Source organism: Azolla caroliniana, unplaced genomic scaffold, assembly GCF_043228905.1.
Source record: "Azolla caroliniana isolate FFs.n. ecotype wild unplaced genomic scaffold, voAzoCaro1.0.p SCAF_7, whole genome shotgun sequence".
Taxonomy (NCBI): Eukaryota; Viridiplantae; Streptophyta; class Polypodiopsida; order Salviniales; family Salviniaceae; genus Azolla; species Azolla caroliniana.
In genome coordinates this window covers 1,905,627-1,917,645 of record NW_028230442.1, presented here as the reverse complement: position 1 = coordinate 1,917,645, position 12,019 = coordinate 1,905,627, and the positions used below count along the sequence as shown (strand labels likewise).

The 12,019-nt window shown below is 36.3% G+C and overlaps 1 protein-coding gene across 2 annotated transcripts; it reads right to left on the bottom strand.

Moving 5' to 3' along the window:
- Positions 1–3,020: 3,020 nt before the first annotated feature.
- On the bottom strand, positions 3,021–10,003 carry LOC147861482 (glutamate NMDA receptor subunit epsilon-1, putative (DUF3598)). 2 transcript variants are annotated; one of them, XM_087322660.1, is made up of 7 exons: positions 9,464–10,003; positions 8,318–8,412; positions 6,689–6,803; positions 6,496–6,617; positions 5,937–6,123; positions 5,180–5,320; positions 3,021–3,350 (listed from the first exon to the last, which is right to left on the bottom strand). In XM_087322660.1, exons 1-7 carry the CDS (start codon positions 9,980–9,982, stop codon positions 3,078–3,080), a joined length of 1,452 nt encoding a protein of 483 aa, XP_087178786.1. In that variant the 5' UTR covers positions 9,983–10,003; the 3' UTR covers positions 3,021–3,077. The 2 variants fall into 2 exon arrangements, with proteins under 2 accessions (XP_087178786.1, XP_087178787.1); XM_087322661.1 differs by having other exon boundaries at positions 8,335–8,412; positions 9,475–9,618.
- Positions 10,004–12,019: the final 2,016 nt, after the last annotated feature.

Here is a 12,019-nt window from a genome sequence, read left to right as displayed (position 1 = left end):
CCTGTTGTTTGTGTTAGGATTTCAACCAAGACGAGACAAATGTTCCCGTTCAATTTGGTTTACTGAGTTGAGAATTCCACTCAGTTTTGTTAAAAACTGAGTGGAATAACTACCTCCATGCAGTACATCACACCTATAATCTAAGTGTAGTGAGCTTGGTCCCAGGAAGCTAATAGCAGTAGGGATGCCCCATGATTGAAACTCATTACACTCAGCAAGCTATCTCTCACCTATAATTAATGTCAATTTGTGTGGGCCCTCCGGGATTTCCACCAATGTAGGTTTGCCAAGGGACAATGAATACAAGAGTATCCTGGTGAAACACTAGCAAAACTTGGGTCTTTGAAAATGTAGTAACATTCTCTGTATATTCTCCTGCCTTTCCACTAATCAGTCAGGACTATTATAAAGTTTGCATCAATTCAAAATGATATATCTGATGCCATATGATGGTGGACCACTATAACATTTGATCCAATAACCTGTTCGACTAATTTTCTGATCATTTGAGAAATTACAACCATGGCAGGGCCCTGCAATCACTGATGTTAAGGAGAATCATGAGAAAATTGGCCTCCCTTCAGGAAGCAAAGACGTGTCGGAAGAAGAAGTTTCATTGATGATGAACACCGATCTGACAACGGTACAAGAGAACACATCAGAAGCAGAGACAGCAAGTGGAGAATGGAGTGTGATAGACAATCCGATTGCAGAGGATCATGTAATAAGTATGTCAGAGGAAAATACCACATGCAATCGAAGATCATCCAAATTAATCCATGCATTGCGATGGAGCATGCCACAAATACCTTGCATTGACATTAGTAGAGAGCTTCGGGATCAAGAAAGGAGATTATCAGAAGTCACTCATATTAGAAAAGAGGAGATAAACTTAGAAGCAATTCATATAACATGTAATGAGGAACTACTTGATGCTGTAGGCTATGACAATGAATTGTTCCAACAATCACGAAGCAATAAACCATACATCGGCAATTCTCATATCTCAGATGAATGCAGTTGGATAGAAATCGAAGAATTGAGTCCAATACTAGAGAATGAGAATTTATTTCTGGCATCTTCATGTGATCTTCCATATTATATTTCTCACAAGACCAAAGCGATATCTCATCGCATAGTTGATAAACAATTGAGGCCATCTAAGGTTCTTGTATGTTTTGGGCTTTTCTTTCCCATTGCCATAACATTCCTCTCAAGGTTTTCTCCACATAAGGATGATGTAGGTCACTTCTTACCTCCAACATGATCAATTCTATGTCATTTGGAGAACAATCATTTCAATTTTACTCCATGCATTGGAAGAGAATGACAATATGGATGTCATAAACCAATTTTTCTGGAGGAAACTCCAATTTTTTTCTCCCTTCATTTGTTGGGAAAATGTGTATTTGTAAAGCCATTTTTTAACGAGCAAATTGTCAAGTGTGGATGATCTGAAACTAAAATGATACGAACAGTTTTTGTAATCAAAACAGTAAGGGCAATTAAACTGATTGCTCCAAACTTGCCATCTTTCAGGGGCAAAACACTATCATTTTCACTCTTACATTCTTGAACATCTAGTATTTCAATGCTATCACGCTCTTTCTAAGAGCTCATGCTATCATGCTGCTTAAATTGCCATTCTTTATGAGAAAACCAACTTTTCCACACTTGCATTGTTGAAGAATTAAACCAAAATTCCACTTCTTGCTTAAAACTTGCATTTTAGGCGATATGCCAATTTCATGCTATTTTTAGGAGTTTCTCACTCCTTTTATTGACTCTGGATTTAGTTATGAATTCACATTTGTGCTCACCAATCTAATCCTTTTAATGAACTGAACTTAAGTCTTCGTGACCTTCCACCTCAATTGGTGGCAGTAGAAGTTTACAGAAAAACACCAAATGTTCAATATACTTTGATGGAAAACTGCAATTTCATATGACATTCAACAAAATTACAAAACCACCACCCGTAAATACTCAAAACATTGGTCTTCTAGTTTTAGCCATATTTTTCAAAGAATGAAGGTAAATAGGTAAATGCAAGGATAGTGATGTTGCTGGTATACAGACTGCTAATGTAAGGAAATCATTGAGGGAGGGAACATGTTTATAATGGAGATGCGATTTCAGAAAAAAATGATGCAGGTCTCTAGACCAATGCTAATAATGTGAGGTTGCAATGACTTGCAACATCCAAGAAACCCAATGACCACTAAGTTCCTGAAACCATCCATGATTCAAATTTCCATGGCACCATAGCTAAACAAAACTACAAATATAGGTATTACCTAAGTTTCCATGCCTCCAAAACTATGGAGGATGGAGGGAGAGTGAGAAAAGTGAGAAGCAGCGAAGAAAAAACACATGAGAAGATGGTGGAAGATGCAAAAATGAAGGGAGGTAAGGAGATTAGATTTGAGTAGATATTTTTTAGCATCCATAGAGAGGCCAGCAGAAGAGGAAGTAGCAATGAGAAGAACAAAATGAGAAGGATAAAAACAAAAGATGCAGGATAGCCTAAGAAGAAATGTAGGGATGAGGAAAAGAAAAAGAAAAAGAAAAATCTCGACTATCAGAGCATTGACTGAGTCTCCATATTTTATCCAGCACCCATCTAAAGTAATAGAGCTTTGAGGTCGTTAGAGGTATTTTGGTGTTTTTATCATTTGTTAAATGGAATGTCACATAATGATTACCTCCACAAAACTATCAATCGCAAATGCTCTTTAACTATGTTCTGTCCGCAGGAAATGATCTGTTTTCCCATATGCTTCAACTTTTCTTTGTCATACATTTTTCTGTATAGCTGTTAGTTTATTGTTGTATCAATACACAAAACTGAACATGTAAAGCACCTGTTCAACAATTTACTAAATACACTTTAAAAAGAGATGGAAACCAGCCTCTAAAAATAGAGGAATAATAAAACTGGGCCCAACTTAAAACAACATAGAAGGAAAATGCAGGACGCTTACTACAGTCAAATCTACTTATCCTATGGTACATGACAATGAGTGATATATAACTAGAATGATACAAAGATTAAAATGATACAATAAGAATGGTGTTTATAACTTAACCTCATCAACAAAGGTTGAAGATACTACTATCCCATCAGTATCATAAGTACGCACCAATCTCCGCCTCTTCCCAGGAGAGTAAACCCATGAAAATTCAAAGTAGAAGGCTTGAGCACGATTAACAGTCTGCCCTACATTTACTGGTGAAGCCATGGCCAATCCTCTAGGTAGTAATGTCATCTGCAACCCTTTATCAAACTTCACTATGTTTCCATACGATGTTCCAACCAACTGTAAACGCCCTTTGGGCGTTTTTATATTCTGCAGAAATTAATATCAGAGGGAGGTAAGATCCCGGCAGAGTCAAGTTTTGGTTTCTATAGCAACAATGAGTTTTCCTGAAGATTTTCAAGGTTCTGCAATTAGAATTAGAAAATTCATAACTGATCACATTTATCTGGTTTAATCTTGTTTGCATGCACCATTGCTAATGCCATCTAAACAAACTTTAATGAATAGACTTACCAAACACTTTGACAAGGAACGTTTTTTACACCATCAATGCTTAACTTTCAGATTTCCTACTCTATGCCTTACAAATAGCTAAGAAAAAAACAGGCGAGTTCACAATGGAGGCCATCTATTGAGGTGATTGATATTGTCAACTGAATGGAGTTAGTAACCAAAATCTATGTATCATATAAGGAGCTGACAAGTTAAGTCACACCTTGCAGAATTAAAATATAATAGGCTCACAAAACTTAAAAGAGGTCACATCAGTGACCAGTGGTTTGGACCTAGATGGTAAAATCCTGTTTCGATACTCTTCAGCCGAGTTGTCCATTATACTACAGTAACACTGGTCATATCAAAGAAACTTTATGAGTGTGTTAATACTTATAGGTTCATGGAAAAGATTCTATATATTGATGGAAATTAAGGTCGCATTCTTATTAATTTTATGTGTTGATATTATTTTGTAAAGATTTTGGTAGACATAAGTATGCTCCCACATGTAATGTTGTGGTCTTGTGGAAGGGATAAAGGCCCAATGAATTCGAAGGGGCACATATGGTGACTTCATTTGCAAACTAAGGGTCAATGGAGAATATATTTCTCAACCAATTCTTTGCATGTGTATTCAAATCTCAACCAAGTGGAGAAAGGCTCTGGGATGAAACTTAGAGATGAATCCGAATATATATATATATATATATATATATGAAATCCACCTGACAATCAAATCAACAAAGTGAAAGAATGAAGCATAGTCGTCTGAACAGGGAGAGAGAAAGATCTCGTATGGCCATAAGGAGAGGAGATATGTAACAAATTAGAACGCAATGGAATCAACATGGTGAAGAAATTAAGCATGGCCACCTGAAAAGAGAGAGTTTCAAATGAAAAGGAGAGAGGAAAGTCTCACATGGCCATAACCCCAGAGATGTCAGCGAGAGGTTTTTTTCCTTCTCTTTTGTGACATTAAAATAAAAACTATTTTTGTTTTTATTTTTACTTGCTCCTTGGCCATCATGAAATAGTAGTCCCAAGGATCCTCGGTCAGCAGGCTGCAGGATCAGCATGTGGTCTTTCCAGTTCGCATTGGATTCTGATGTGCATGGAGATGTTCACGTCCAATAGTATAGTTGATCCTTATATGAAGTCACTTTAAGCGAGGGCCTGAATAAGTCTTTTTGCTAGTGCACTGAGCAGAGAATACTTTGAAATCTTTATATATGGATTTTAGTGCTGAAATATGGTTAAGCTGCTAAATGTGTTTCTAGTGAATTCTATCTTATTGTATTATCTTCAATTAACAGTGAATAAAGAAGTATTGAGAGGGCATGGGCACCAGTCTTTTGGGCCAAACCTGGTATCAAAATCTTTGTTCAGGAGCAACCCAGCTCGCTCGATGTGAAACCCTAGTTTTATTGTTGGCCTAGTTAGGGGAATGGGTTGGCAAAGTTCAGTATAAGGGACGTTTGTTTTGGCATTCTAGGTTTGTGCGAGGATACATATCTGGAATTAGTCCCAATTTCACACAACAGATATATCTACCTTCCAATCTTTTCTTTTCTAACCAAATTAGTTTGTGTAATTTCTTTTTGTGGATTATGCATCAGAAACACATCAAACAGTTGAAAAATTACCTGAATTAAGTTTCCATTGTCCTCCAGAGTAAACGTAACTAGTGTATCCTCTTCAACTAATGTTGATCCATAAACTCCTGACCTTCTTGTCACTGAATGACCAGACCAAGTACCAAGCAAGGCACCCAATCTACACTCATCCTGTAAGAAATCTCTCTCTATCTCTGTATGTCAGTCTGTTCCTCTCTCTCTCTCTCTGATACAATACTCTTCCTATGATCACAATCTTCAAACGAAATCACTTCTTGCCCAAATTTCTCCCATAGTCATTGTGTGCATGATCAATTGCAACATTTATTAGTAAGGTTTTGGAACATCGAGGATCACTACTTACTTTCATATGTGTTGCATGAAAAACATATGTTTTTGTCTCATTGATCATATTTGACCTCCAATGATGATAATAAAATCTATCTATCTCTGTATGTGTGATCACTCATCAATTTAGTAATAGCATTGGGATAGTTCAACAGTTGCATTTGGTAATACAAATGTTAAGAAATATGCTGGAGATAGATCAATCAATACCAGATAGTGGCACAGCAGATTAGAACACATGTTAAGAACACAAGATATACCAACCTTTTCAAAAATGATTGACAAGCTTGCCAACCATTTGGACGAACAAACAGTCAAAACCATAGAGCTAAAAGTAGGATTCCTATTCTAAGGAACTATCTTTTGTTTTCTTTGTCTTATTATATATATCATCATTGGAAATGACAAAACAATTTCGTGTCAAGAAGTAAGAGAATACCTGAATAATGTCTTCATCGTATGAGATTGACTCAACATTATCTTTTCTCTCCTCAAAAACTCCTATAAAATCAAGAAGTCCACGAGGATCTAAAACGTGGAAAGCACGTAGACGATTCATCTCATCCTTTGAATAAAGGCAACTCTCACATACAAGAGCAGGACGGCGGGAAGGAAGTTGTACACCACTGTCCCAACACAGACAAATAATTGAGCCATTGCCATTGCCTTCTTAAGATTAAGAAAGCATCCCTCGATTAGAATTAAAAAAGATTGTATTTTTCATGCAAGACAGAGTATTCTAGAATCATCTTTATTAGATAAGGTAAGACCACTTGGATAATTGCTTTCTTAAGCATTGCTGTTTTCTTGGAAGAAATAAAGAAAATAAAGAAAATAAAGAAAATAAAGAAACCAACAGCTGATGTATTTTATCTCATAAAATTGTGGAGCGTGAACTTTGAGTGAATCCTAGATATGCATGGAATTCTTATTGAAAGAATTACTGGGAAGCAACCAACTTGCGGCTGATGTATTTTGTCCATAAAGCTTTAACTTACTCTGGAAGTTCATCCAACTCATCTCCATCATCCCCAAGAACACCAGCTCTTATTATTTTATCAAGCATTTCTGCTGTTCGATGTGAGACTGCGTAAGCACCATTCTTTGGGAAATATCCAACCTAAAAGAATACTTCAAAGATCAATAGCCAAATGTTACACAAAGTAACCCAAAATACTTCAGAAACATCACCTGTTGTTTGTCTATTGTTAAATAATTTGTCTCGTCTAGTTTGAATTCTGCCCAATCAACCTCATTGTCCTCACCAGAAACAAAGGTTTTTGATGGAGGTTGTTTGATGTTTAGCCTGGGACAGAAAATGACATTAATAAAAATATCACAATTACACATTTCTCACTGTAACATCTAAAAAGTCTATACACTTCACAATGCTAGAATATTCACGCTTGATTAGTGTACAGTGACTACTGTAGATCCAGAAGGTTTGCAAAGTCCTGGGAGGTAAATGATTTACCTAGCAAACTCTCGAACCAACTGTTGAATCATTTTGAAATATGTGAGAATATTCTGAATGTGTAGGTTTCAACATTCATGTTGATTCTTTCTAAATTTCCAAGTCACCACAAATAATCATATTCATTAACCAAGGACTGAACACTCATAACACACCCAGGATTTTAGGCCTATTTCAGCAACAAAAACCCATACATAGATTTCTGTAGTATTCTTAAATTGACCCTATGAGTTAGAGAGATTAGTTTGAATAAGGCAAAAGTCTTTGTCATGGTGCCAAGTGTTACCATTTCAGAAAATACTTAGCCCGCTCATGTATAACTTTTAAGTGACTTTATCTAGGGCATAACTTAAAGTGCTTTTATAAGGCACAACATTACAACTAGATGACTACACACATCAGAACCCAATGCTAACTGGGTCGACCACATGCCAATCTCAGGGACTTGCCTGCCATGGTTCCCGTCTAGAAACCATTGAACCTCAGCTATTTCACACTGGCCACGCAGCTATAAATTAAATTAATTATTAATTAATGTCATGAAAGAACATAAAAATAAAACAACACCTTCTGGTGACAAATATAATTTATAAAACCAAAGTTTGAGCCATAATGACCTGCATAATCCAGCTTGTATAGACTCATTCCTTCAAAAGGATTAAAACCTCTAGCATATTCCCTAGAATACAAGTCAGTGCACACATTTCTAATTTCCTTTTCTATTGACATGGAAATAAATCCCGTTTACAGGAACATTCAAGAGAATGGATATGTTAAAAATTGCCAGAATTTATGCTTGGAGAGATCAGGTGATGCAGATCTTCAACATTACCATAAAACTAGAATTTATTGCCATAATGCGCTTCATTGTCAAACCTTAAATTCCTTTTTCTTCTGATTTTACTTGTAGTGAGCAGATGAACAGGCAATCAACACTATAACTGGCCACTGGAAATGATAACTGTATATTTCATTGTTGATCTAATCATTTTACTTGTTGAGCTAAAGTGCAACAAAGCTAGAGTTTGATAAAGATTGTATCTATAAAACTGTAATTTCTTGCCACTGTGCTTGAAATCGTTAGCCCAGCATTCTTGTTTTCTTGGATGAAAAAACAAAGGAAACTAATGTTTGACAAACAAGAACAAAGATCAATGGTCTTTGAGCAAGGGCAAGACGTACTAACATTTCACAAAGATCAGATTACCATTAAGACGACCTTTCTCTTGCCAGTGTGCTTCATAATTAACCTAAATGACCTTCACTACCATATTAGTAGTTTATTTACACTCTACATTTCGTTAACGTGAAATTCTGAGCTTTTAGCGAGAGCAAAGAGAACTAACGTTTGATAAAGACTCACTTGATCGCCTTTACCATATGAATATGCCAAAAGCCGAGTGGGGATATGCTGGAGCGTATTTCCCTGAGAATCATATTGCTGCAAACAAAACAATAGAGAACAATAATGGAAGAGTTTTAAAAAAAACTAAAAACGGTTGTTAGGAATCATTCATACTTCTGCAAAGAGAACGACCATAAGAACGATGATGATACAAGCGATACAATTATGTTCTAGGGAACCATATCACTGTGAGATTAAAACGAAGTGTTTCCTTTGGCATCTTATTTCTACAAAGACAGCAATAAGCATGATGACAATGCAAGCAAAAATATTTCCTTGAAAATCATTTCATGTGAAGAAAACCAGATTAACACAAACAAGTTTCTTTAGAATCATATTTCTACAAAGAAAAATATAAGTGAAGAAAATAAGTATGTCCATGAGATTCATATTGATGTGCATGAAATGATGATAAATGATGATGTAAGAAATCAAAACAAACTGTTTCCTTTAGACATATATGGCACTAATAAGAATGATAGAGAACATCGATTATGCAAAAGAGTAGAACAAGCAGTAAAATATATCTCCTTTGGAAGAATATTTCAACAAAGAAGACTCTAACAAAGGATGCTGATGCAATTGTTTAAAACAAGAAGAAAAGTGTATCACATTGTCGCAAAGAGATGTTTACAAAATGATGATCATACATTATATTAAAAACAAACAAAAAGTATGTTTCCTGGAGAATCGACTTTCTGCATAAAAGACGATAAGTGGCAATAATGAGGTTACACTTAAGAAGAAACGATAGTATCAAAACAAGAGAGAGAAGTCACCACAGCATTACAGGAAAACAATAGATCTGTATAAGAAGACAGACGGAGAGAGAGAGGAGAATGAAAGAAAATTCACCGTAAAAGCACCTGTCCATGATCATACATTATATTAAAAACAAACAAAAAGTATGTTTCCTGGAGAATCGACTTTCTGCATAAAAGACGATAAGTGGCAATAATGAGGTTACAATTAAGAAGAAACGATAGTATCAAAACAAGAGAGAGAAGTCACCACAGCGTTACAGGAAAACAATAGATCTGTATAAGAAGACAGACGGAGAGAGAGAGGAGAATGAAAGAAAATTCACCGTAAAAGCACCTGTCCATGATCCAACGTTAAGCTGGATGAATTCTTGAAGAAATTCAACACCAGTCACACCATTTTCTCCGGGTCTTCCTCTTCCTTCTTCTGAGTGCAGCTCAGCACGAGTAATACAGAAACGGTTCGGTTTCTTCTTCAAAATGGCGCCCGAAGTTATCCCAGAGCAAGCGTGAAGCTTTATTGAAGGATCACCGAAGCAAATAGAAGAAGACGCAGAGTGGAGATTCAAGAAATGGTGCAGGTTACGATGAGAATTGGAGCAGGAGGAGCTTCTGGCGCGATGGAGAGGCTGCAACGGGTAAGGAGAAGAAGGAGAAGGATCGGTGCTGCAGAAACGGCGCCTTCTGGGAGGAGAAACGGAGCAGGAGCAGGAGCAGGAGCTTCCGACGGGATGGTGAAGCTCCCATGGGTGAGAAGAAGAAAAGGAGGAGGAAGAAGAAGAAGAAGAAGAAGAAGAAATGGAAGGAGAGAGGGAACCGAGGAGCATTGCGGGAGACATGGCCATATCTCACTCACCACTCACTGGCTCATCGTCACACAGACAGACAAACAGACAAACAGACAGTAGTCTCTAGACACACACAGGTGATCTACGAAGGATGAAGGGAAGAAAGAAGGAGAAGAAGACACGTGTCGGTCGCTGATTGGAGACGGCCGCTGTCGTGGCGGTCCCGGACCCGGTCGTGTTGTCGGGGCTCGACCCTCGTGTTTCCGTTTCCGTTTCCGGCCCGGCCCGGACATTTCGTTTCTTTTTTTCCCCCTCTCGGACCAAACAGGCTGCTTCATTTACTATTGAGGCATTGAGAATATGAATTGAGTCTTTAGTTTCCATTCCACAGGGCGTGGACAAAAGAGCTCCTCTCAATTTTACTTATGTAAACATCATCATATCATTGTGTAACATCAGATCGAGATGATGTGTATGTAGTAGGTAGCCATGGAAACAACGCAAAAAAGATATGAGAAAATTATTCTTGGTATCAATGGGGCACGGTTTCGGCTTGAACCGAACCGGTTTATTGGTTCCAAAAATTTTGAATGGTTCGGTTTGGTTTGGATTTTCGATAAACCGTTCGGTTTTGGTTTGGTTTGGTTCTAAAACTCGGGTTTATAGGTTTTTTGTTAACTTTTTTTTTATCTTAATAATTTATTAATTTAATGGTTTAATTAATAGTTTTTTATTGATTTAATTAATTTAACTTAAATGTTTATTTAATTTAATGGTTTAATTAAAGTTTCTCTTATTGATTTAATAAATTTAACTTAAATACTTATTTAATTTAATGTATTTTTATTTATTTAGATGTTTAATTAGTTTTATGTAAATAGTTAGGTTTAAATCTTTTATTAAATGGTTCGGTTTGGTTTTCAACTTTTCCCTAAACGGTTAGATTTGGTTTTTGTTTTATATAAACGGTTCGGTTCGATTTCTTTGCCTTGAAACCGAACCGAACCGTGCCCATTGCTAATTCTCGGCATGTGCCCTTTCATCAGGATTAATAAATTGGGCCATGAAATCGATGAAATGCCCTCTATTTGAATCTCTTTTTTATTTTCTGCTAGATTTTCGCACTGAAATGTCTGCTATTTATGCTTTTCTTTTCACTCTTTTATTTATGTTTAAAATTTACCTCTTTCAATTTTGCTTGATTTTCTTTCTGCCAATTCTGCTGTAATTTTCACTCTTCTAACTGTATCTATTTGAAATCGGATTGGTTTTCTCTCTTTGATTTCTGTTGGAAATTTCTCCATGCGGTTTCTGCTTTAATTCCTCACGACTTCCTCTCTTTGATCTTTGTTTGAAATGATCTTTTTGTTTTATATATTCTTCTCTTTTGATTCCTGCTTGAATCCATTCTCTTGATTCATACTTGACTGCTCTCTCTTTAAATTCTGCTTGATTTTTTTCTCTTTACGTTTTTCTCCAACCTCCCTCCCTCCATCTCATTTCTGTAGTTCTTTCGTGTATTGTTTCAAATCTCAGCAGACTAATCGTATCCTGTCAAATACATTTCTTTGAAGTTTCAATCACACAAGTAATCAGAAGAAAATTGTCTGTACTTGCATTTTTTGTTTGCCTTCTTTTCTTTGTTTTTGTTTTGAGAGAGATGGGCCTTATTTCTTTCATATCGGAGATATGTACTTGGATGTTTGTTAGTTTCAGAGATCAAATTTGTTCTTTTTTATTTGTTTGTTTGCTTTAATGGAGTCTGAGCTTCCTTATGTAGTAGATCATATAGAGTCATATTTGTGGATTTCATATTTATTTCTTCTGGTAGAGCTAGAACTTCGTTTGCTTTAAGACCTTGTTTCTCCTTGCGAGATAAGTAGATTACAGTGGATAATGAAACAAAATGGAAGAGTACTCTCAGTGGAATTATCCGAAATTTCTTTGATTATTAGGAATCAAATAATCTATACAGATAAGAAGTCAATTCATCTTAGCATAGGGATTCCGTAAATTATTGTAGGCCTGAACAGATTTCTCCATGCACAAAGTATGGGGATTGATTGGTTAGTGTCAGCAAATTTTCCGTGTTGT

Bases quoted from the DNA above. Each gene is read 5' to 3' on its own strand.
- LOC147861482 (XM_087322660.1), bottom strand. From the start codon at position 9,982: ATGGCCATGTCTCCCGCAATGCTCCTCGGTTCCCTCTCTCCTTCCATT. The intron at 8,413-9,463 runs GTGAATTTTCTT...TTTTGTTTGCAG, and splicing joins CATGGACAGGTGCTTTTACG to CAATATGATTCTCAGGGAAA. The intron at 6,618-6,688 runs GTGATGTTTCTG...GTATTCTTTTAG, and splicing joins TAACAATAGACAAACAACAG to GTTGGATATTTCCCAAAGAA.